General features: G+C 54.7%; 1 protein-coding gene across 1 annotated transcript in view; it reads right to left on the reverse strand.

The window, feature by feature from the left end:
- Positions 1-16266: 16266 nt before the first annotated feature.
- LOC127566851 (T cell receptor beta chain MC.7.G5-like) overlaps positions 16267-25581 on the reverse strand; it is a 115303-nt gene continuing 105988 nt past the window's right edge. The window contains exons 6-8 of the mRNA XM_052009341.1: positions 21964-21984; positions 18612-18718; positions 16267-16804 (exon numbers count right to left, since the gene is read on the reverse strand). Of these exons, the coding sequence (XP_051865301.1) occupies positions 16778-16804; positions 18612-18718; positions 21964-21984 (155 nt within the window). The 3' untranslated portion in view covers positions 16267-16777. The remainder of the gene's footprint in view (positions 16805-18611; positions 18719-21963; positions 21985-25581) is intronic.

A 25581-nucleotide genomic window follows, 5' to 3' on the forward strand; every position in this document is an offset into this window, starting at 1 on the left:
AGTGGGTGTGGGACGTGAGCTATCTCGGAGTGTATTCTGATGCAGGGTTCTGACCCAAGGGGTGGACAATTCCTCCCTCCCCACAGACGCTGCTCGACCTTCTGAGTCCCTCCAGCAGATAGCTTGTTGGTTCAGATCCCAGCACCTGCTGTCTCTTGTGTCTATAGAGGGGTGTGTCTGAAAAGGGAAGCGAGCGTGTGTGGGGAGGGCGAGCAAGTGTAGCGTAGAACATCGAACACTACAGCACAGTACAGGCCCTTCGGCCCACGATGTTGTGCTGACACTTTATCCTGCTCTGAGATCCATCTAACCCTTCCCTCCCGCTCTGAGATCCATCTAACCCTTCCCTCCCGCTCGGAGATCCATCTAACCCTTCCCTCCCTGCTCTGAGATCCATCTAACCCTTCCCTCCTGCTCTGAGATCCATCTAACCCTTCCCTCCCGCTCGGAGATCCATCTAACCCTTCCCTCCCGCTCTGAGATCCATCTAACCCTTCCCTCCCGCTCTGAGATCCATCTAACCCTTCCCTCCTGCCCTGAGATCTACCTAACCCTTCCCTCCTGCTCTGAGATCCATCTAACCCTTCCCTCCCGCTCTGAGATCCATCCGACCCTTCCCTCCCGCTCTGAGATCCATCTAACCCTTCCCTCCCGCTCTGAGATCCATCCGACCCTTCCCTCCCGCTCTGAGATCCATCCGACCCTTCCCTCCCGCTCTGAGATCCATCTAACCCTCCCCTCCTGCTCTGAGATCCATCTAACCCTTCCCTCCCACATAGTCCCCTATTGTGTCTATCTAAGCGTCTCTTAAATGCCCCTAATGTATCTGCCCCCACCACCTCTGCCGGCAGTGCGTTCCACACACCCACCACTCTCTGTGTAAAACACTTACCCCCGACATCCCCCTTATACCTTCCTCCAATCACCTTAAAATGATGCCCCCTCGTGTGAGCCGTTGTCGCCCTGGGAAAAAGTCTCTGACTGTCCGCTCGATCTCTGCCTCTCGTACACCTCGATCAAGTCACCTCTCATCCTCCTCCTCTCCAAAGAGAAAAGCCCCAGCTCGCTCAACCTGTCCTCATGGGACGTGCTCTCCAATCCGGGCAGCGTCCTGGTAAATCTCCTCTGCACCCTCTCTAAAGCTGCCACATCCTTCCTATAATGAGGCGACCAGAACTGAACACAATACTCCAAGTGTGGTCTGACCAGAGCTGCAACGTCACCTCGCGGCTCTTGAACTCAGTCCCCCGACTAATGAAGGCCAACACACCATACGCCGCCTTAACAACCCTACCGACCTGCGCGGCAACCTTGAGGGATCTATGGACGTGGACCCCAAGATCCCTCTGTTCCTCCGCACTGCTAAATATAGAAATATATGTCGGGAAAGAGGGCCGGGAGTTAGGGGAGGGGGGAGGGAGAGAGACAGGGGAGAGGTAAGGGGGGAGAGGGAGGAGGGGGAAAGATGGGGAGGGAGAGGGAGGAGAGATGGAGGGAGGGATGGGGAGGTAGGGAGAGGGAGTGGGGGAGAGGGGAGGGGGAGAGGCAGGGGTGAGAGAGGGTGAGGGGGAGAGAGAGGGGCAGGGAGGGGAGGTAGAGGGGTCAGAAGGTGGGAGAAGGAAATGATGGGGTGTTCTGCTGAGGGAGAGGCGGAGGGAGGGAAGGTTAGAGAGGAGGGAGGGAGGGACATGAGGGGGAGGGGGTGGGCGGAGGTGGAGGGAGGCTGGGAGGGGGAGGGACGGAGCGAGGGAGGTAGGGAGAGAGGCGGAGTGGGGGGGGGGAAGAGGGGAGGGAGGTGGGCGTTGGGAGACGGAGGGGTGAGGGAGAGAGAGAGAGGGAGGGAGAGCGAGGGGAGGGAGAGGAGGAGGGGAGGGGTGGGAGAGGTGGGGAGGGGGGAGGGAGAGGGGGAGGAGAGTGAGAGGGACGGTGAGAGAGAGAGAGAGAGAGAGAGAAGGGGACGGTGGGCGACCTTTATAAAGGGGGCAGGCAAGGGCGAGACGGTCAGAGACCCTCGCCCAGGGGCGGAAATGTCAACTTCAAGAGGGCAGGGGTTTGAGGTGCGGGGTGGCTGGGCTGGGGTGTGGTGGGGGGGGGTGGGTGGGTCGGACGGGGTGGGGTGTGTAGGATGGGACGGGGCGGGGCGGGGTGTGGTGGGGGGTCGGGTGGGTCGGACGGGGCGGGGTGGGGTGTGTAGGATGGGACGGGGCGGGGTGGGGTGTGGTGGGGGGTGGGTGGGTCGGACGGGGCGGTGTGGGGTGTGTAGGATGGGACGGGGCGGGGTGGGTGGGTCGGACGGGGCGGTGTGGGGTGTGTAGGATGGGACGGGGCGGGGTGGGTGGGTCGGACGGGGCGGTGTGGGGTGTGTAGGATGGGACGGGGCGGGGTGGGTGGGTCGGACGGGGCGGTGTGGGGTGTGTAGGATGGGACGGGGCGGGGTGGGGTGTGGTGGGGGGGTGGGTGGGTCGGACGGGGCGGGGTGGGGTGTGTAGGATGGGACGGGGTGGGGTGGGTGGGTCGGACGGGACGGGGTGGGGTGTGTAGGATGGGACGGGGCGGGGTGTGGTGGGGGGGTGGGTGGGTCGGACAGGGCGGGGTGGGGTGTGGTGGGCGGGGTGGGTGGGTCGGACGGGACGGGGTGGGGTGTGTAGGATGGGACAGGATGGGGCGGGGTGGGGTTGGTGGGGGGGTGGGTGGGTCGGACGGGGCGGGGTGGGGTGTGTAGGATGGGACGGGGCTGGGTGGGGTGTGGTGGGGGGGTGGGTGGGTCGGACAGTGCGGGGTGGGGTGTGTAGGATGGGACGGGGCGGGGTGGGGTGTGGTGGGGGGGTGGGTGGGTCGGACGGGGCGGGGTTGGGTGTGTAGGATGGGACGGGGCGGGGTGGGGTGGGGGTAAGTTTGATGTTGGGTGACAGACCGTCCTGTGTCCCGGTCCTGGCGGCGGCAACGCAGCGCTCGGCCACCAGAGGGGGACATTGACCAGGGAATAAGGGAGATGGAGTCACTGACAGAGAGAGAGAGAGAAGCAGAGAGAGTGAGGCAGAGAGAGAGTGAGGCAGGGAGAGAGAGAGATAGAGAGAGAGTGTATTCTGATGCAGGGTTCTGACCCAAGGGGTGGACAATTCCTCCCTCCCCACAGACGCTGCTCGACCTTCTGAGTCCCTCCAGCAGATAGCTTGTTGGTTCAGATCCCAGCACCTGCTGTCTCTTGTGTCTATAGAGGGGTGTGTCTGAAAAGGGAAGCGAGCGTGTGTGGGGAGGGCGAGCAAGTGTAGCGTAGAACGTCGAACACTACCGCACAGTACAGCCCCTTCGGCCCACGATGTTGCGCTGTCATTTTATCCTGCTCTGAGATCCATCTAACCCTTCCCTCCCGCTCTGAGATCCATCTAACCCTTCCCTCCCGCTCTGAGATCCATCTAACCCTTCCCTCCTGCTCTGAGATCCATCTAACCCTTCCCTCCCGCTCTGAGATCCATCTAACCCTTCCCTCCCGCTCTGAGATCCATCTAACCCTTCCCTCCTGCTCTGAGATCCATCTAACCCTTCCCTCCCGCTCTGAGATCCATCTAACCCTTCCCTCCTGCTCTGAGATCCATCTAACCCTTCCCTCCCGCTCTGAGATCCATCTAACCCTTCCCTCCTGCTCTGAGATCCATCTAACCCTTCCCTCCCGCTCTGAGATCCATCTAACCCTTCCCTCCCGCTCTGAGATCCATCTAACCCTTCCCTCCCTGCTCTGAGATCCATCTAACCCTTCCCTCCCGCTCTGAGATCCATCTAACCTTTCCCTCCTGCTCTGAGATCCATCTAACCCTTCCCTCCTGTGTCCTGGTCCCAGTGGCGGCAACACAGCGCTCGGCCACCAGAGGGGGACATTGACCAGGGAATGAGAGAGATGGCGTCACTGACAGAGAGAGAGAGAGAGAGAGAGAGAGAGAGAGAGAGAGGCAGAGAGAGGGAGAGACAGAGAGAGGGAGAGAGAGAGAGAGAGAGAAAGAGAGAGGCAGAGAGAGGGAGAGACAGAGAGAGGGAGAGAGAGAGAGAGAGAAATGGACTAAACAGAGAGAGAAAGAGATGCAGTAAATGACAGAGAGAGAGAGAGGAAAGACAGAGAGAGAGAGAGTTGGATCATCCACTTGGGATTGCTCTGGGCTGCTTTGGGAAGTGGGAGCGTTGGCACCCTTTTTTTATTATATAGGACATAGAACAGAGAACAATTACAGCACAATTCAGGCCCTTCGGCCCGCAAAGCTGTGCCGAACGTGTCCCGACCCTAGAAATTACTAGGCTCACCCATAGCCCTCAGCTCCGTGTACCGATCCAACAGTCTCTTAAAAGACCCTATCGTATCCTCCTCGACCACCGTTGCCGGCAGCCCGTTCCCCGCACTCACCGCTCTCTGAGTATAAAACTTACCCCTGACATCTCCTCTGTACCTGCTCCCCAGCACCTTAAACCTGGGTCCTCTTGTGGCCACCAATTCAGCCCTGGGGAAAAGCCTCTGACTATCAATACCTCTCATCATCTCATACACCTCTGTCAGGTCCCCCCTCATCCTCCGTCGCTCCAAGGAGAAAAGGCCGAGTTAAATATAAACATTTATTCGCTAAAAGCTCTACAAAAAGACAACCAGTGTCAATACACGACATCTAATACGGGAAAGAAGAAACTACACAACGACATACTACGGTAGAGAATGCCAACTAATACTAACGAAACACACAGGCAACACTACACCCGTTAATGCGACACGCAGCACTTCAAATAAGGATCGCGTCCGTACCGTCCACGACATATGCGACCCCGTGAGGGGCCCACCGAGCGCGGGAGTCGGCCAGGGCGCCCGCGGAGACAGCGTGCTCCCTCTCTTAACACACCCGCCTGCGCACGTAAGCGCGGAAGACGGGCAGGCAGGCAGACCGGCCGGTACCCTTGGCCGCCCGCCGCCACGTCCCGTGGATGGCCACCAGGAGATCCTCTGCGCGCCCCTCCCCGCGCCCCACTGGGTGCCCGTAGACCAACAGCGCCGGGCTGAAGTACAGCCAGAACTGGACCAGCAGCCCCCCCCCCCCCCCCCCGCAGATACACAAAGAGGGGCTGCAACCTCTCGCACTCCGAGTACGCGTGGTACACCGTCTCCTCCCGGCCGCAGAAGTGACAGGCGGCCAGGGTGTCGGTGAACCGGCTCAGGAAACGGTTGCATGGCACAGCCCGGTGCAAAACCCTCCACCCCAGGTCCCCGATGTACAGCGGGAGGACTCCCGTGTGGAGAGACCTCCACCGGGGGCATTGGCACCCTTTCCCTATCCTGCCCTAACAGTGACACTGCCTCACTCCAGCTGCAGAGGGGGGTGTTGACCAGGGTATGACTGCCCTTGGTGTCGGGACATCACAAGGACACAGTTCACCCTGGGCAGCCCATCCTCTCCCGCCTCTTTTCCGGGCACGCTTTCCCCTTCTCGGGATTGGGATTGGTTCATTATTGTCATTTGTACCGAGGTGCAGTGAAAAGCATGGCCTGCATACTCTTCGTACAGGTCAATTCATCACACGGTGCATCGAGATGTGGAGGGACAGAGGGACCTCGGTGTACGAGGGTAGGACACACACACACGCACCGTGAATGGCGGGCTGTGCGGAGGGACCTCGGTCTACGAGGGTAGGACACACACACACCGTGAACGGCGGGCTGTGCGGAGGGACGGAGGGACCTCGGTGTACGAGGGTAGGACACACACACACACACCGTGAACGGCGGGCTGTGCGGAGGGACGGAGGGACCTCGGTGTACGAGGGTAGGACACACACACCGTGAACGGCGGGGAGTGCGGAGGGACGGAGGGACCTCGGTGTACGAGGGTAGGAGACACACACACACCGTGAACGGCGGGGAGTGCGGAGGGACGGAGGGACCTCGGTGTACGAGGGTAGGACACACACACACACCGTGAACGGCGGGGAGTGCGGAGGGACGGAGGGACCTCGGTGTACGAGGGTAGGAGACACACACACACCGTGAACGGCGGGGAGTGCGGAGGGACAGAGGGACCTCGGTGTACGAGGGTAGGACACACACACACCGTGAACGGCGGGGAGTGCGGAGGGACGGAGGGACCTCGGTGTACGAGGGTGGGGCACACACACACACCGTGAACGGCGGGGAGTGCGGAGGGACGGAGGGACCTCGGTGTACGAGGGTAGGGGCACACACACACACCGTGAACGGCGGGGAGTGCGGAGGGACGGAGGGACCTCGGTGTACGAGGGTAGGACACACACACACACACCGTGAACGGTGGGGAGTGCGGAGGGACGGAGGGACTTCGGTGTACGAGGGTAGGACACACACACACACACACACACACACACACACACACACCGCATGTTGTCCCGATTTTAAGTTCCCACTTCTGTCCGCTGCAAAGTAACACGGCGCCGCAAGTTTGACTTGATAAAACACATTTATTAGCAGGGAGAATTCTTTTTTTTAACAAAATAAACTTTACTCACAATAAAAGACAAACTATATACAATTACAAAGGGCAAACCTTTACATTCTTGTACAAATCATTCATCAGTGTTACCTTTTTGTATAGAAAAACAGCACCGATGCCACACGTGTGGCTCCCTGGAGGCTACTCGGTCCTGTATTTCCAATATTTGGGGGCTTTCTCCCTGTCCACACCCCTCCCTCTCCAGTGGCAGAAGAACCCTAAACTGTCGTCCTTCCCCACTGAGCCTTTGCGTTGGCTGCGCCCAGCTCCAGTGCGTCCCCTCATCACGTACTCCTGCAGCCTGGAATGCGCCAGCCGGCAGCTTTCCCCTCCGGACATCTCGCAGTGCTGGGAGACCAGCAAGTTTCGGGCGGACCAAAGGGCGTCTTTCACCGAGCTGATGACCTTCCGGCAGCAGTTGACGTCTGCCTCTGTGTCCGTCCCCGGGAGCAGCCCGGAGATCGGAGAATCCTCCGTGACGCTGCTGCTGGGGATGAAACATGACGAGGACCCCCTGCATCTTTCGCCACACCCTCCTCGCAAACCTACAGCCCGCGAAGAGGAATTCTCCTCAAACTCTCATGTAGAGTCATTATTGGAGGTCTCCGCGAGTCCAAAGCAGCAGACGGTCACTAATGCAGATATTCAAGCACACTTAATGAATTCGGCTCCACGAGTTTCTGGCAGACCTCAGAGAACCAAAGACAGACATCGCACCTATTGTGCAACATAATTGAGTTATAATCAATAGATTCAAAGTCAGGTATCTCCCTCATTGTTTAAAACAAGCTTCCTCTAGTCTGTTTATTACACCCACCACCCTCATCGTCTGGTATATTGGCCTGCCACCAAGGTCCTGGACACAGCAATTATCACCTTATGCATTGAGAGCAGTTTGCCTGCTCTTGCTTGCGAGGTATTTTTTCTATCAGCTATAGGTGTGGTGACAGTTTTTAACCCTTTACTTCCTCACGCGAATGCTGGGGAGTGCGGAGGGACGGAGGGACCTCGGTGTACGAGGGTAGGACACACACACACACACATCGTGAACGGTGGGGAGTGCGGAGGGACAGAGGGACCTCGGTGTACGAGGGTGGGACACACACACCGTGAACGGTGGGGAGTGCGGAGGGACAGAGGGACCTCGGTGTACGAGGGTAGGACACACACTGTGAACGGTGGGGAGTGTGGAGGGACAGAGGGACCTCGGTGTACAAGGGTAGGACACACACCGTGAACGGTGGGGAGTGCGGAGGGACGGAGGGACCTCAGTGTACGAGGGTAGGACACACACAGCGTGATTTGTGTTCCCTGTTCCATGTACCAGCAGCGCCAATCGGTTGAAGCAGCTCATTACCCGTCGGAGCTTTTGTCATTGGGATACAATTGATCTGGAAATGTTGTGTGTGTGCGTGTGTGTGCGTGTGTGTGTGTGTGTGCGTGTGTGTGTGTGTGTGAGAGAGAGAGAGAGTAAGTGTGTGTGTGTGTGTGTCTGTGTATGTGTGTACGTGTGTGAGAGAGAAAGTGTGTGTAGGAGGGAGAGGTGTGTGTGAGAGAGTATGTTTGTGTGTGTGTAAGAGAGTGTGTGACAGAGTGTGTGTGTGTGAGTGTGTGTGAGAGAGGGGTGTGTGTGTGAGAGAGTGTGTGTGTGAGAGAGAGGTGTGTGTGAGAGAGGTGTGTGTGAGAGAGAGGGTGTGTGAGAGAGAGGGGTGTGTGCGTGAGAGGTGTGTATGTGAGAGGGGTGTGTGTGTGTGAGAGAGGTATGTGTGTGAGAGGGGTGTGTGTGTGAGAGGGGTGTGTGTGAGAGAGAGGTGTGTGTGTGAGAGGTGTGTGTGTGAGAGAGGTGTGTGTGAGAGAGGTGTGTGTGTGAGAGAGGTGTGTGTGTGTGTGAGAGAGGTGTGTGTGTGAGAGGTGTGTGTGAGAGAGGTGTGTGTGTGTGAGAGAGGTGTGTGTGTGAGAGGTGTGTGTGTGAGAGAGGTGTGTGTGTGAGAGGGGTGTGTGTGTGAGAGGTGTGTGTGAGAGGGGTGTGTGTGTGTGAGGGGTGTGTGTGAGAGGGGTGTGTGTGAGAGAGGTGTGTGTGAGAGAGGTGTGTGTGTGAGAGAGGTGTGTGTGTGAGAGAGGTGTGTGTGAGAGAGGTGTGTGTGTGAGAGAGGTGTGTGTGTGAGAGAGGTGTGTGTGAGAGAGGTGTGTGTGTGTGAGAGAGGTGTGTTTGTGAGAGGTGTGTGTGTGAGAGGTGTGTGTGTGTGAGAGAGGTGTGTGTGAGAGAGGTGTGTGTGTGAGAGAGAGGTATGGGTGTGTGAGTCTGTGTGTGTGTGTGTGTGAGTGTGTGTGAGGGAAGGAAACTGTGAGAGAGAGAGAGAGAGAGAGAGGGAGCGTAGACGTGTGTCTGTGTGTGAGACAGCGAGAGCAAGGGAGGCAGATCTTGACGTGTGATCTGGAAACCACCGAACAGCGGCTGTTTTTCCCCTTCTGCTGCCTGTGCACCTCCGTCACCCAGTTCGAAGCTTGGAGCGCCACCATCGGCTGACGGCAGCTGGCAGGCGGCCTCCATTCTGTGTGCGCCCCGCGGGGTCGGCCTGTCCCCCCGGAAGACGATGAGACGTGGGCGGCCGATCTGGTGTTGAGCGCGACCGTAGCTGATCGCTGCGTCTCTCTCTCTCTCTCTCTCTGTGTCTCTCTCTCTCTCTCTCCCTCTCTGAAGCTGTCCATCTCCCGAGTGTCCCCACCTTACACGAGGGTAGAAGCTACCGGAGGAGAACGAGGCCATTCGGCCCGCCGAGTTCGCTGTATAATTGAAACCCGCCTTCCCCACCCAAACCCTGTGACCCGACAGGGCGTCCGAGACGTCAGCTCCCAGGGGATTTAACGCTGCTGACTGTTTCTCCGCCCTCCCCAGTGTAACCCGGCGCACGTTCTCCCTCCTCTCCCCTTCCTGAGGTGGGCGATCGGCTCTTTTAGTTTTTCGGAGAGTTAGGGCAGTTAAGAAAGTTTATGGAGGAATTTAAACTAGGGGGATATGTGGGAGGAAGGGGTTAGATAGTCTCAGGTGAGGTTTAAAGTTCGGCACAACATTGTGGGCCGAAGGGCCTGTATTGTGCTGTACTGTACTATGTTCTACATACGGACGTGGAGCGCGAGGTTTGTTGTTGAGACACCTCTCCACCAGGTGTCCCGCCTCGCTCCTGAGAGCTGACTCATTGCTGCCTCCTGTGAGGTCGATCGAGGCAGTCGTCTCCCTCGCGCTGTTGACCACAGGGCGGGTCTGTGGCAGCCTGACCTAGTTTGGGAGCCTCGCTTGCGACGAGCGGGACGGGAAGTGGTGCGGTGCCTCCTCGAGCCTGGTTTCCATCCCGTGCACCTGTTGGAGGTTCTCGCCACCCACCATCCTCTCCCGAGGCAGGACTCTGCAACCGTGCTGTGCGGCTGATGGAGGAGATAGCTGTTGCTTTCAAAACACACAGACACACACACACACACACACGCACACACACGCACACACACACATGCAGACAGACACACACACTTGCTGCTTTGCAGAAAACAGACTTTCACTTTCTACTCTATCGATGCCTCTTGTAATTAACACCTTGGGACGTTCTCTCTTCTCCCTCCTCCCGTCAGGGCAGAAGATACAAAAGCCCGAAAGCACGTACCCCCAGGCTCAAGGGCAGCTTCTACCCCGCTGTGAGAAGACCACTGAACACCATAACACGGACTCCTGACCTCATGATCTGCCTCATCGTGGCCCTTGCACCTTATTGTCTGCCTGCACGGCACTTTCTCTGTAACTGGGACACTTTGCATTTGTTATTGTTTCACCCTGTGCAACCTCGACGTGCTGATGTGGGGAAATGTACGGAGGGCGTGCAGAGCACAGTTTTTCACTGGACCTCAGTACATGTGACAAGAATAAGCCAATTCACCAATTTATACATTTTAAGTGCGAGGGGTCGCGTTTTGAGAAGTCAAATCCAGGGCAGGACTTTCACAGTGAACGGCAGGGCCCCCGGGGAGTGTTGTAGAACAGAGGGACCTCGGGGTACAGGTCCAAGGTTCCCTGAAAGTGGGGTCACAGGCAGACAGGGCGGTGAGGAAGGCGCTCGGCACGCTGACCTTCACCGGTCAGGGCACCGAGTACAGGAGTCGGGAGGCGATGTACAGGACGTCGGTGAGGCCGCACTTGGAGATCCGCGTTCAGTTCTGGTCGCCCTGCTGTGGGGAAGATGCCGTTGAGCTGGGAAAGAGGCACAGAGGGAGATTCCCGAGGGCGTTGCCGGGACTGAGTTACGGAGAGAGGTTGGGGCAGGTTGGGACTTTATCCCTTGGAGCGTAGGGTGACCTTATAGAGGTGTATAAACCCAGGAGGGGCATCGATAGGGTGAATACGCACAGTGTCCCCGCCCAGGGGTTGGGGAATCAAGAACTAGAGGGCACAGGGTCAAGGTGAGAGGGGGGAGAGATTTAACAGGGAACTTCTTCACCCAGAGGGTGGTCCGTACGTGGGACGAGCTGCCAGAGGGAGTGGGTGAGGCGGGGATATTAACAACACTCGGGACAGGTCCGCGGATGGGAAAGGTTTAGAGGGATATGGGCCAAACCTACGCTCCAAGGAATATAATCCTGTCCAACCTCTCCCTGTAACTCTAAGTGCGGCCTCGCCGACGTCCTGTACAACTGCGACGTCACCTCCCGACTCCTGTACTCAGTGCCCTGGCCGGTGAAGGCCAGCGTGCCGAACGCCTTCTTCACCGCCCTGTCTACCTGTGACCAGACTTTCGGGGAACCATGTACGAGAGAGAGAGAGAGAGAGAGGGTGGGGGGAGACTGCGTGTTTGAGAGAGGGTGTGTGCAATAGAGAGATGAAGTCAAACAAAGAGAGAGACAGGTACTGAATTCCTCCAGAACAAACCTGAAGGAATTCAGTGGGTCGAGTAATATCTGTGGGGGGAGAATGTGGCTGAATGTGGGGGGGGGGGGGGTGGTGACTGTATGTGTGTGTGAAAGAGAGACTTTCCCTCTGTGTGAAAGATTCTGTGTGTGAGAAAGAGAGATGTTCTCTCTCTCTCTCCCTGTCCGAAAGGGAGACTCTGTGTATGTGAGTGTGCAAGAGAGACACCTCTTCCCTCTCTCCCTCTGCCTGTGCGTGTCTGTGTGTGTGAAAGAGAGTCTCTCTCTGTCTGTGTGTTTGACACTCTCTCTCCTCTGTGTGCATGTGAAAGGCTCTCTTTCTCTCTCTCTCTCGCTCTCTCTCTCTCCAAAAGAGCCTCTCTGTGGGAAAGAGAGAGCGTGTGTGTGTGTGTGTGTGTGTGCGTGTACGTGTGTGTGTGTGTGTGTGCGTGCGTGTGTGTGTGTGTCTAAGAGAGATTCTCTCTCTCTCTCTGCATGTATGTTAAAGACAGACTTTATGTACGTGTGTGTATTTGAGAGACTCTCTCCCCCACCTCTCAGGTGAAAGAGACTCTCGCTCTGTGTGTGTGTGTGTGTGGGACAGAGAGACACCCTCTCTCCTTGTATCTTTCTCCTCTCCTCTCTTGTCTCTCTGTAAGACTCTCTCTCCCTCCCTCTCTCTTTCCGTGTGTGTGAGAGATGCCTTCTCCCTCCCCCTCTCTCTGTGAAAGAGACTCTCAATGTGTTTGAGGGATGCACCCTCTCTCTCACTGTGAGACAGTCTCCCCCTCTCTATTTTGCACTCTCTCTCTCTCTCTCTGTGAAAGTGAGACAGTGTGTGAGTCTGTGTGTGTGTGTGTGTGTGTGTGAGAGGGAGAGAGAGAGACTCTCCTGTGTGTGAGACATTCCAGCTCTATCTGTGAAAAAGAGACTGCGTAAAGAGAGAGAAAGTCTCTGTTTTTCTCTCTGTGTGAGGGACACACACTCTCTCACTCTGAAAGGGAGACTGTGTGTGTGTGTGTGTGTGTGTGTGTGTGTGAGGGAGAGGGACTGTGTGTGTGTGTGTGTGTGAGGGAGAGGGACTGTGTGTGCGTGTGTGTGTATGAGGGAGAGGGACTCTGTGTAAGAGAGGGAGAGATTGACTGTGTGTATGTGTGTGTTCGAGAAATAGCGAGAGAGAGAGCGACTGTGTGTGTGAGAGAGGGGTGGGGGAGAGTGACTGTGTGTGTGTGTGTGAGAGAGAGAGAGAGGGAGGGAGAGAGTGACGGCGTGTGTGTGTGTGTGTGTGTGTGTGTGTGAGAAAGAGAGACGTTCTCTCTCTCTCTGTTTGAGACTCTCTGTGTACCTGAGTGTGAAAGAAAGACACCTCTCCCCTCTCTCCCTCCGCATGTGTGTGTGTGTGTGGTGTGAAAGAGAGTTTCTCTCTGTGTGAGACTCTCCTCTGTATGTGTGCATGTGAAAGACTCTCTCTCTCTCTCTCTCTCTCTCTCTCTCCAAAAGAGGCTCTCTTTCTGGGAAGGAGAGAGCGTGTGTGTTAATGTGTCTGTGTGCGTGAAAGAGGTATTATATGTAGGTGTTTGAAGGAGAGACACTGTGTGTGTGTGTGTGTGTGTGTGTGAGAGAGAGAGCTCTCTCTCTGCATGTGTGTGTTAAAGACAGACTGTATGTACGTGTGTGTATTTGAGAGACTCTCTCCCCCACCTCTCATGTGAAAGAGACTCTCGCTCAGTGTGTGTGTGTGTGTGGGACAGAGAGGCACCCTCTCTCCTTGTATCTTTCTCCTCTCCTCTCTCTTGTCTCTCTGTAAGACTCTCTCTCCCTCCCTCCCTCCCTCTTTCTGTGTGAGAGATGACTTCTCCCTCCCCCCTCTCTCTCTGTGAAAGAGACTCTCTTCCTCTCTCTCACTGTGAGAGAGTCTCCCCCTCTATTTTGCACTCTCTCTCTCTCTCTGTGAAAGCGAGACTGTGTGAGTCTGTGTGTGTGTGTGTGTGTGTGTGTGAGAGGGAGAGAGAGACTCTCTTTCTGTGTGTGTGAGAGACATTCCAGCTCTATCTGTGAAAGAGAGACTGCATAAAGAGAGAGAAAGTCTCTGTTTTTCTCTCTGTGTGAGGGACACACACTCTCTCACTCTGAGGGAGACTGTGTGTGTGTGTGTGTGTGTGTGTGTGTGTGTGTAAGGGAGAGGGACTCTGTGTGTAAGAGAGGGAGAAATTGACTGTGTGTATGTGCGCGTTTGAGGAACAGCAAGAGAGAGAGCGACACTGTGTGTGAGAGAGAGGGTAGGGGGAGAGTGACTGTGTGTGTGTGTGTGTGCGCGTTTGAGAAACAGCGAGAGAGAGAGCGACACTGTGTGTGTGTGAGAAAGAGGGTAGGGGGAGAGTGACTGTGTGTGTGTGAGAGATGGGGAGAGGGGAGTGACTGCGTGAGTGTGTGTGTGTGTGAGAAAGAGAGACGTTCTCTCTCTGTTTGAAAGGGAGACTCTCTCTGTGTACCTGAGTGTGAAAGACAGACACCTCTTCCCTCTCTCTGCCCATGTGAGTGTGTGTGTGTGTGTGTGTGTGCTGTGAAAGAGAGTTTCTCTCTGTGTGAGACTCTCCTCTGTATGTGTGCATGTGAAAGACTCTCTCTCTCTCTCTCTCTCTCTCTCTCTGAGAGGCTCTCTCTGTGGGAAGGAGAGAGCGTGTGTGTTAATGTGTCTGTGTGCGTGAAAGAGGTATTATATGTAGGTGTTTGAAGGAGAGACACTGTGTGTGTGTGTGTGTGTGTGTGTGTGTGAGAGAGAGAGAGAGAATCTCTCTCTCTCTGCATGTGTGTGTTAAAGACAGACTGTATGTACGTGTGTGTATTTGAGAGACTCTCCCCCACCTCTCATGTGAAAGAGACTCTCGCTTTGTGTGTGTGTGTGTGGGACAGAGAGACACCTTGTCTCTCTCTCTCCTCTCCTCTCTCTTGTCTCTCTGTAAGACTCTCTCTCTCTCCCTCCCTCCCTCTTTCTGTGTGTGAGAGGCCTTCTCCCTCCCCCTCTCTCTCTGTGAAAGAGACTCTTTCTCAATGTGTTTGAGGGATGCACTCTCTTCCTCTCTTACTGTGAGAGGCCCTTCCCCTCTCTATTTTTCACTCTCTCTGAAAGCAAGACAGTGTGTGTGTATGTGTGTGTGTGTGAGAGAGAGAGAGAGAGGGAAGGGGGAGTGACTGTGTGTGTGTGTTTCTGTCTGTGAGGGAGGGGGAGGGGACGGTGTCTGTGTGTGTGAGAGAGAGACCTCTCTGTTTGAAAGGGAGACTCTGTGTATTTGAGTGTGCAAGAAAGACCCCTCTCTTCCTCCGCGTGCGCGCGTGTGTGTGTGCGTGAGAGGGGGGAGTGGGAGTGACTGTGTGTGTGTGTGTGTGTGTGTGTGAGAGAGGGGGAGTGGGAGTGACTGTGTGTGTGTGTGTGTGTGTGAGAGAGGGGGAGGGGGAGTGACTGTGTGTGTGTGTGTGTGTGTGAGATGGGGAGGGGGAGTGACTGTGTGTGTGTGTGTGTGTGTGTGTGATAGGGGGAGGGGGAGTGACTCTGTGTGTGTGTGTGTGTGTGTGTGTGTGTGAGAGGGGGAGGGGGAGTGACTGTGTGTGTGTGTGTGTGATGGGGGAGGGGGAGTGACTGTGTGTGTGTGTGTGTGATAGGGGGAGGGGGAGTGACTGTGTGTGTGTGTGTGTGTGTGAGAGGGGGAGGGGGAGTGACTGTGTGTGTGTGTGTGTGTGTGAGAGGGGGAGGGGGAGTGACTGTGTGTGTGTGAGAGGGGGAGGGAGAGTGACTGTGTGTGTGTGTGTGTGAGAGGGGGAGTGACTGTATGTGTGTGTGAGAGGGGGAGGGGGAGTGACTGTGTGTGTGTGTGTGTGTGTGTGTGTGTGTGAGAGGGGGAGGGGGAGTGACTGTGTGTGTGTGTGTGTGTGTGTGAGAGAGGGGGAGTGGGAGTGACTCTGTGTGTGTGTGTGTGTGATAGGGGGAGGGGGAGTGACTGTGTGTGTGTGTGTGTGATAGGGGGAGGGGGAGTGACTGTGTGTGTGTGTGTGTGTGTGAGAGAGGGGGAGTGGGAGTGACTGTGTGTGTGTGTGTGTGTGTGATAGGGGGAGGGGGAGTGACTGTGTGTGTGTGTGTGTGTGTGTGTGTGTGTGAGAGAGGGGGAGGGGGAGTGACTGTGTGTGTGTGTGTGTGTGTGAGAGAGAGGGGGAGTGGGAGTGACTGTGTGTGTGTGTGTGTGTGTGTGAGAGAGAGGGGGAGTGGGAGTGACTGTGTGTGTGTGTCTGTGTGTGTGTGTGAGAGAGGGGGAGTGGGAGTGACTGTGTGTGTGTGTGTGTGTGTGAGAGGGGGAGTGGGAGTGACTGTGTGTGTGTGTGTGTGTGTGTGTGAGAGAGAGGGGGAGTGGGAGTGACTGTGTGTGTGTGTGTGTGTGTGAGAGAGAGGGGGAGTGGGAGTGACTGTGTGTGTGTGTGTGTGTGTGAGAGAGAGGGGGAGTGGGAGTGACTGTGTGTGTGTGTGTGTGTGTGTGAGAGAGAGGGGGAGTGGGAGTGACTGTGTGTGTGTCGGTGTGTGTGTGTGTGTGTGTCTGTGTGTGAGAGAGGGGAGGGGAGAGTGGGTGTGTGTGTGTGTGTGTGTGTGTGTGTGTGTGTGTGTGTGTGTGTGTGGCTGTATGTGTGTCTGTAAACACTAGGCTTACAGACTGTACCGTGGTTACTCTGAGCTGGAATAAATGTCAAAAGGAAACTTGTTTGCAAGAAAAAAATTTCCGTTTATTTTTTGAGTAATGAATATCTTCAGAACAGTAAAAAAAAACCCACAAGAACACAGGAAAATAGGAACTTAGAAGTTGTTCATAAAACCACGAGGGGTGTCGATGAGCTGGACGGTCCCTGACTTCCTCCCCGCCAGGGGTTGGGGAGTCTCAAACTAGAGGGCACAGGGTTAAAGTGAGAGGGGGGAGAGATTTAACAGGGAACTTCTTCACCCAGAGGGTGGTCCGTACGTGGGACGAGCTGCCCAGAGGGAGTGGGTGAGGCAGGTCCATTAACGACACTCGGGACAGGTCCGCAGATGGGAAAGGTTCAGAGGGACAGGGGCCAAACGCGGGGAGATGGGACCGGCTGGGGACGGGGGGATCTGGGCCGGCAGGGACCGGTTGGCCTGAAGGGCTCGTCTGCACACTGTACAACTCCAAGACAAGATGGGTCAATGTTCCTTCTTATGGGGGGTGGGGGGGGGGGGGAGGGACACAGGAAATGTGAGGTGCGGAGGAGAGATGTATGTTCCACACGTCCGCAGAAAGGGAGACGACAAAAGGTTCCACCGTGTAGCAGAGGGAGGTACAGGCCAAGACGGTAGCGATGCGATAGATCTTCGGTCTCTTCGAATCCGCCCAGATTCAGTCGAACCTCTTGGAGTGAGAGGTCTAGTTTGGGGAGGAGGGGGGAACAGAAGTGGAGGCACTGGTTAGCACAGCGAACGCAACCTGGTGTATAAGATGATGAGGGGCATTGATCGTGTGGACAGTCAGAGGCTTTTCCCCAGGGCTGAAATAGTGGCCAGAAGAGGACCCAGGTTTAAGGTGCTGGGGAGCAGGTACAGAGGAGACGTCAGGGGTAAGTTTTTTACTCAGAGAGCGGCGAGTGCGGGGAACGGGCTGCCGGCAACGGTGGTGGAGGCGGATACGATAGGGTCTTTTAAAAGGCTGTTGGATCGGTACACGGAGCTTAGAAAGATAGAGGGCTATGGGTAAGCCTAGTAATTACTAAGGTAGGGACATGTTCGGCACAGCTTTGTGGGCCGAAGGGCCTGAATTGTGCCGTCGGGTTTGCTATATTTCTATGTTTCTAGAACAGAACAACACAGGCACTGTGCAGAACACGACACCGGATCGACAGGAACCCTTTCTCCCCTCCACTCCCTGCGTATTTTCCTGTCTCGCTAACAGCCTCCGTCTTATCTCCCTCCACCCCCACCCCCGGCAGCGCATTCCAGGCCCCCACCGCTCTCTGTGTAAAAAACCTGCCCCGCACATCTCCTCTGATCTCTCCCCCCCTCTCACCTTAAACGCACGCCCTCTGGTATTAGACATTCCCACCCTGGGGTGTGGGGGGAGAAAGATCCCGGCCGTCTGCTCTACCTGTGCCTCTCGTGGTCTTATAAACCTCTCCCCTCGGCCTCCGCCGCTCCCGGAGAGAACGACCCGAGTCTGTCCGACCTCTCCTCACAGCTCACGCCCTCTAATCCGGGCAGGGTCCCGGTGAACCTCTCCCGCACCCTCTCCGAAGCCCCGCCGCACCCTTCCTGTGACGGGGAGGAATCCCCCTGCTGGTTCCCCCTCACCTACTGTTCCCTCCTGCCCTCCTCGCCTCCCCATATTTTGAGTCCACAATCTGCCCTCGTCTCCTACCCGATTAGCCGCTGTTCCCTCCAGCTCCTGCCTCCTGGTCTCGGTCGTTTCTCCCCTCCCAACCCCCAACCCGCCTCACTCCTTCCCAATCCATTCCAGATGAAGGGTCTCATAGAATCATAGAATCATAGTACAGTACAGCACAATACAGGCCCTTCGGCCCACAATGTTGTGCCGACCCTTAAACCTCGCCTAAGACTATCTAACCCCTTCCTCCCACATATCCCTTTATTTTAAATCCCTCCGTATGCTTATCTAGCAATCTCTTGAATGTGACCAATGTACCTGCCTCCACCACCGCCTCAGGCAGCGCATTCCACGCCCCAACCACTCTCTGGGCGAAAAACCTCCCTCTGACGTCTCCCTTGAACTTCCCACCCATTACTTTAAAGCCGTGCCCTCTTGTATTGAGCACCGGTGCCCTGGGAAAGAGGCGCTGGCTGTCCACTCGATCTATTCCTCTTAATATTTTGTACATCATGTCTCCCCTCATCCTCCTCCTCTCCAATGAATCCCCCTAAATCTTTTCCCTTTCACCTTAAAGCCATGTCCTCTCATACTTATCCCCAGTGCGATTTTCCCACACTCTCTATAAACCGTGCGCGTGTGTGTGTTATTCCTGTAACCATTTTCCTGCTCGTCTTTTGCAAGTAAAATCATTTACTGCCAGACCGTGTTCAGAGTCCTTGCTTTCTGAGACCCATCGCACCCTATTTCTCCACTCACAACAGACGTGGACTGCCCGTTTCCCTCCGCACGTCCCGCCTGGCCGGCTGAGTGTTTCTAACCCTGGAGTCTTCAACGGAACGCCTCTTGAACTCACCTTAGCCTTCATGGCTAGCACTGAGGCGATCACTGCGTACAAGATACTTTTGCAAATCAGGACGAGGTACGTCAGTATCCCGGTTCCCATACTTAGCATCTTTTGTTCTGCACAGAGATGGAAACATTGAATATAAGACAAGACAAAATTTCTTTATTAGTCACACGTACATCGAAACACACAGTGAAATGCATCTTTTGCGTAGAGTGTGCTGGGGGCAGCCGGCGAGTGTCGCAACGCTTCCGGCGCCGACAGAGCACGTCCACAACTTCCTAACCTGTACGCCTTTGGAATGTGGGAGGAAACCGGAGCACCCGGAGGAAACCACGCAGACACGGGGAGAACGTAAAAACTGCTTACAGACAGCGGCCGGAATTGAACCCAGATCGCTGGAGCTGTAATAGCGTTACGTTAACTGCTACACCACCGTGCCTGCCCCTATTTTGGTAATTGGGAATTGATTTTATGATTGTTCTATGTATCAAGATACAAATTTGTGGATGACTCCACCGTTGTATCTCAAACAGCGATGAGTCAGAGTACAGGAAGGAGACAGAGAGCTCAGTAACATGGTGTCAGGACAACAAAAGAGCAGGTCATTGACTTCAGGAAAGGGGGCAGTGTACACGCTCTTGTCTACATCAATGGTGCTGAGGGCAAGAGGGTCGAGACCTTCAAGTTCCTGGGAGGGAACATCACCAACAGCCTGTCCTGGTCCAACCACGTAGATGCCACGGCCAAGAAAGCCTCACCGGCGCCTCTACTTCCTCAGGAGGCTGAAGAAATTCGGTTTGTCCCCTGTGACTCTCTCCAACTTTTACCGATGCCCCACAGAGAGCATCCGATCCAGATGTATCCCGGCTCGGGACGGCAACTGCTCTGTCCGGGACCGCAAGAAACCGCAGAGAGTTGTGGACACAGCCCAGCGCGTCACGGACACCAGCCTCCCCTCCCCGGACTCTGTCTTTACCTCTCGCTGCCTCGGTGAAGCAGCCGGCATCATCAAAGACCCCACCCACCCGGGACATTCTCTCTTCTCCCCTCTCCCATCGGGTAGAAGATACAGGAGCCTGAGGGCACGTCCCACCAGGCTCAAGGACAGCTTCTACCCCACGGTGATAAGACCATTGAACGGTTCCCTTATACGATGAGATGGACTCTGACCTCACGATCTACCTTGTTGTGACCTTGCACCTTATTGCACTGCACTTTCTCTGTAGCTGGGACACTTTACTCTGTACTGTTATTGTTTTTACCCTGTACTGCCTCAATGCACCCTGTACTGCCTCACTGCACCCTGTACTACCTCAGTGCACCCTGTACTACCTGAATGCACCATGTACTACCTCAATGCACCCTGTACTACCTCAATGCACCCTGTACTGCCTCAATGCACCCTGTACTACCTCAATGCACTCTGTACTACCTCAATGCACCCTGTACTACCTCAATGCACTCTGTACCACCTCAATGCACCCTGTACTACCTCAATGCACCCTGTACTGCCTCAATGCACCCTGTACTACCTCAATGCACTCTATACTACCTCAATGCGCCCTGTACTACCTCAATGCACTCTGTACCACCTCAATGCACTCTGTACCACCTCAATGCACCCTGTACTACCTCAGTGGACTATGTACTACCTCAATGTAACTGCAATGTGCAATGAATTGACCTGTACGATCGGTGTGCAAGACAAGTTTTTCACTGGACCTCGGTACAAGTGACAATAATAAACCAATACCAATACCGATACCAACATTACTTCACAACTCTTGAACTCAGTCCCCCGACTAATGAAGGCCAACACTCCAGATGCCTTCTTAACCACCCTATCGACCTGCACGGCAACTTTGAGGGATCGATGGACTTAGACCCCATAATCTTTCTGTCCCTCCACACTGCTGGGAGTCCTGCCTTTGTACCTGTTGTATCTTCCTCTGGCAGCTCTTTCCATGTACGTGAAAAAGTTGCACCTCGGGTCCCTTTTAAATCTTTGCGCTTTTGCCCTGAACCTATGGCCACTGCCCCTCCGCCCCCCCCCCCCCCCCGCAGTTTTGGACTCCCCTACGCTAGGGAACAAGACTGTTCCTGTCCACCTTATCAAGCCCTTCAGAAATCTAAACACTTGTAAGGTCGCCCCCTCTTTCCAAGGAATAATGACCCAGCCGGCTGACCACCCTTGATAGCTGAGGCTCTCTAAATCCTGGCGACGCCCTCATACACTTTTCTGCGCCTCTCTCCAGTTGAATCGTGCCTTTCCCACAACAGGGTGACCAGAACTGTACACGGTTCTCCAAGTGCGGTCTCGCCAACTGAAGTTTTTGTACATTAGTACATAGAACATAGAACACGACAGCACAGGACAGGCCCGTCGGCCCATAATGTCGTGCCGACATTTTATCCTGCGCTGAGATCTATCCAAACCTGCTCTAATATCTATCCAACCCTTCCCTCCTGCTCAGATCTATCTAACCCTTTCCTCCTGCTCTGAGATCCATCTAACCCTTCCCTCCTGCTCTGAGATCCATCTAACCCTTCCCTCCTGCTCTGAGATCTAACCCTTCCCTCCTGCTCTGAGATCCATCTAACCCTTCCCTCCTGCTCTGAGATCCATCTAACCCTTCCCTCCTGCTCTGAGATCTATCTAACCCTTCCTGCTCTGAGATCTATCTACCCCTTCCCTCTTGCTTTGAGATCTATCTAGCCCTTCCCTCCTGCTCTAACCCTTCTGCCTGCTCTAAGATCTATCTACCCCTTCCCTCCTGCTCTGAGATCTATCTAACCCTTCCCTCCTGCTCTGAGATCTATCTAACCCTCCCCTCCCACACAGCCCCCTCCCCCATTTTTCTATCATTGTGTCTATCTAAGAGTCTCTTAAATGTCCCTAATGTATCTGCCCCCACCACCTCTGCCGGCAGTGCGTTCTACGCACCCACCGCTCTCTGTGTAAAAAAACTTACCCCTGACCTCCCCCTTATACCTTCCTCCAATCACCTTAAAATGATGTCCCCTCGCGTTAGCCGTTGTCGCCCTGGGGAAAAGTCTCTGACTGTCCGCTCGATCTCTGCCTCTTGTACACCTCGATCAAGTCACCTCTCATCCTCCTCCTCTCCAAAGAGAAAAGCCCCAGCTCGCTCAGCCTATCCTCATAAGACATGCTCTCCAATCCAGGCAGCGTCCTGATAAATCTCCTCTGCATCCTCTCTAAAGCTCCCACATCCTTCCTATAATGAGGTGACCAGAACTGGACACAACATCAATTGTGGTCTGACCATTTATTGAACTTATACATGGAAATTGATTGTTGCAAGAAGGGTTTCTCGATGCCGAGCAGAGGGAAACTCACCGTTGCTGATCCCACAGGGTACTAGAAAGGAGAGAAACGTAGAATGGTTATTCACGCAGACACAGATTTCACGAAGCATGCAACCATGAGGAGAGGGAAAAGATCTATCTGACTCTTCCTACAGTCCCCATCCCAGCCGGTCCCATCTCCCCGCGTTTGGCCCCTGTCCCTCTGAACCTTTCCCATCCGCGGAGCTGTCCCGAGTGTTGTTAACGTCCCTGCCTCACCCACTCCCTCTGGCAGCTCGTTCCACGTATGGACCACCCTCTGGGTGAAGAAGATCCCTGTTAAATCTCCCCCCCCCCCCCCCTCACCTTAAACCTGTGCCCTCTAAGTTCTTGATTCCCCAACCACTTCCTCTGGCAGATCGTCCTCTCCATGGACTGAGGAAGGGTCTCGGTCCGAAACGTCCACTGTTTATCACCCTCCGCAGATGCTGCCAGACCAGCTGGGTTCCTCCAGCATTTTTTTGCGTGTTGTTGCAGATTCCAGCATCTCTAGAATCTCTTGTGTCTCTGGGTGCAGAAGTTGCCCCTCACGTTCCTATTAAATTTCTTTTCCCTCTCACCTTCAACCTGTTCCCTCTTGTTCTTGATTCCCCAACCCTGGGGGTAAAAGGTTTTTTTGCCTTAATAGTGCATTCACCCTATCAATGCCTCTGTAAGATCACCCCTCAGTTCCAAGGAATAAAATTCATAACCTCTCCCTCTTACTCAGGCCGGAAATAATCCTTGTGAATCTTACTTCCCTCTTTCCTGTAACAGGATAACCAAAACTGAGGACAATATCCCAGATGTGGACCTCACCAACATCTTGTATAAAACTTTGGTCAGGTCGCGCTTGGAGTACTGTGTGCAGTTCTGGTCGTCCACGTTACGGGGAGGGTGTGGGGGGGCTTTGGAGAGAGAGGGAGAGTGGGAGAGAGGAGGAGAGAGAGGGAGAGAGAGAGGGAGGGAGAGGGAGAGGGAGGGGGAGACAGGGGGAGAGGGGGTGAGAGAGGGAGAGAGAGGGAGAGACAGAGATGAGGGAGGGAGGGAGAGACGGAGAAGGGGAGAGGGGGAGAGTGTGGGAGAGAGAGAGAGGAGGGAGGGGGAGAGAGGGAGAGAGGGGGAGAGGGGAGAGGAAGAGAGAGAGAGGGGGAGACAGAGGAAGGAGAGAGGGAGAGAGGGGGAGGGAGGGGGAGAGGGGGAGAGGGAGGGGGAGATGGGGAGAGAGAGGGGGAGAGAGAGGGAGGGAGTGAGAGGGGGAGAGAGGGAGAGAGAGGAGGGAGAGAGAGGGAGAGAGAGAGGGAGGGGGAGAGAGCGGGAGAGAGAGAGAGGAGGGAGAGAGGACTGGGGGCTTTGGAGAGGGTGCAGATGAGGTTCACCAGGATGCTGCCTGGATGCCTGGATTGGAAACTACCAGCTATCAGGGGAGGTGGGACAAACTTGGGTTGTTTTCTCTGGAACGACGGAGGCTGAGGAGAGACCTGATAGAGGTTTCTAAGATTATGAAAGGCAGAGATCAGAATCAGAATCAGGCTTACTTTCACTGCCTTAGATGATGTGAAATGTGTTGTTTTGAGACAGTAGCACAGAGCAAAGACATAAAATTACTGTAAGTTACAGAATAAGTTGTTCCCGCACTGTAAGTTAAGGGAGATCGAATTCCAAGGCAGAATACAAGGTTAATGGCAGGACTCTTAGCAGTGTGGAGGAAAAGAGGGATCTTGGGTCCACGTCCGTAGATCCCTCAAGGTTGCCGCGCAGGTCGATAGGGTTGTTAAGAAGGCGTATGGTGTGTTGGCCTTCATTAGTCGGGGGATTGAGTTCAAGAGCTGCGAGGTGATTTTACAGCTCTGGTCAGACCACACTTGGAGTATTGTATTCAGTTCAGGTCGCCTCATTACAGGAAGGATGTGGAAGCTTTTAGCGAAGGTGCAGAGGAGATTTGGTGCCTGGATTGGAAAGCATATGAGGATAGGTTGAGTGAGCTGGGGCTTTTCTCTTTGGAGAGGAGGAGGATGACAGGTGACTCGACAGAGGTGTACAAGAGGCATAGAACGACAGTCAAAGACCAGGTTCAGGGGCAGCGACTTCCCTTCAACCATTCGGTTCCTGAACCGACTGACACGACCCTGATCCCTGCAGTTTAGTGACACCCTGACATTGAAATGGGCTTTTTTTGTTCTGTATTCTTTCTCGCAAATATTATGTATAAATGAGGTTTAATTGATATTTTTCTTGTGAATGCTGCTTATCTGATGCTCTGTGTCTCTGATGCTGCTGCAAGTAAGTTTTTGCTTGCACCTGTGCACACATGTGCATGAGACAAGAGACCTGAACAATAAACAGACAGATAGTATCAGTATCGGTATTCATCAGCGAACTCCGAGACCTGGGACTCAACGCCCCCCTCTGCAACAGGATCCGTGACTTCGTGGTAAACTTATCCTCAACACCGGTGTCCCACAAGGCTGCGTCCTCAGCCCTCTACTCTAATCCCTAGACACTCACGACTGCGTGGCCAGATTCTGCTCTAACCCCATCTACAAGTTTGCAGTTGACACCACCGTTGTCGGCCGTACCTCAAACAGCGATGAGTCGGAGTACAGGACGGAGATAGAGAGCTTAGTGACATGGTGTCATGACAACAACCTTTCCCTCAATGTCAGCAAAACAAAAGAGCTGGTCATTGACTTCAGGAACGGGGGCGGTGCACATGCTCCTGTCTACATCAATGGTGCTGAGGTCGAGAGGTTTGAGAGGTTCAAGTTCCCAAGAGTGAACAATCAACAACAGCCTGTCCTGGTCCAACCACGTTGATGCCACGGTCCAAAAAAGCTCACCAGCGCCTCTACTCGCTCAGGAGGCTAAAGAAATCTGGCATGTCCCCTTTGACACTCACTAACCTTTACCGATGCACCGTTTAAACCATCCTATCCAGATGCATCCCGGCTTGGTACGGCCACTGCTCTGCCCGGGACCACAAGAAACCGCAGAGAGTTGTGCACACAGCCCAGCACATCACAGAAACCAGCCTCCCCTCTGCGGACACAGTCTGTACCTCTCGCTGCCTCGGCGAAGCAGACAGCATAATCAAAGACCCCACCCACCGGGGTCATTCTCTCTTCACCCCTCTCCCATCAGGAAGAAGATACAGGAGCCCGAGGGCACATAACACTAGGCTCAAGGACAGCTTCTATGCCACTGTGATAAGACTATTGAACGGTTCCCTTATATGATGAGATGGACTCTTGATCTCATGATCTACCTTATTTTGACCTTGCACCTTATTGTCTGCCTGCACTGCACTTCCCTGTAGATGGGACACTTTACTCTGTATTCTGTTATTGTTTTAACCCCGTACGACCTCAATGCACTCTATACTACCTCAATGCACTCTGTACTACATCAATGCACTCTGTACTACCTCAATGACCCTGTACTACCTCAATGTACTCAGTACTACCTCAGTGCACTCTGTGCTACTTCAAGGCACTGTGTAATGAATTGCTCTGTCTGCAAGACAAGTTTTTCACTGGACCTCGGTACAAGTGACAATAATAAACCAATACTAATATCAATGCTAATACCATAGAACCATAGAACAATACAGCACAATACAGGCCCTTCGGCC

This window comes from Pristis pectinata, chromosome 46, assembly GCF_009764475.1.
Source record: "Pristis pectinata isolate sPriPec2 chromosome 46, sPriPec2.1.pri, whole genome shotgun sequence".
In the NCBI taxonomy this organism is placed as follows: domain Eukaryota; kingdom Metazoa; phylum Chordata; class Chondrichthyes; order Rhinopristiformes; family Pristidae; genus Pristis; species Pristis pectinata.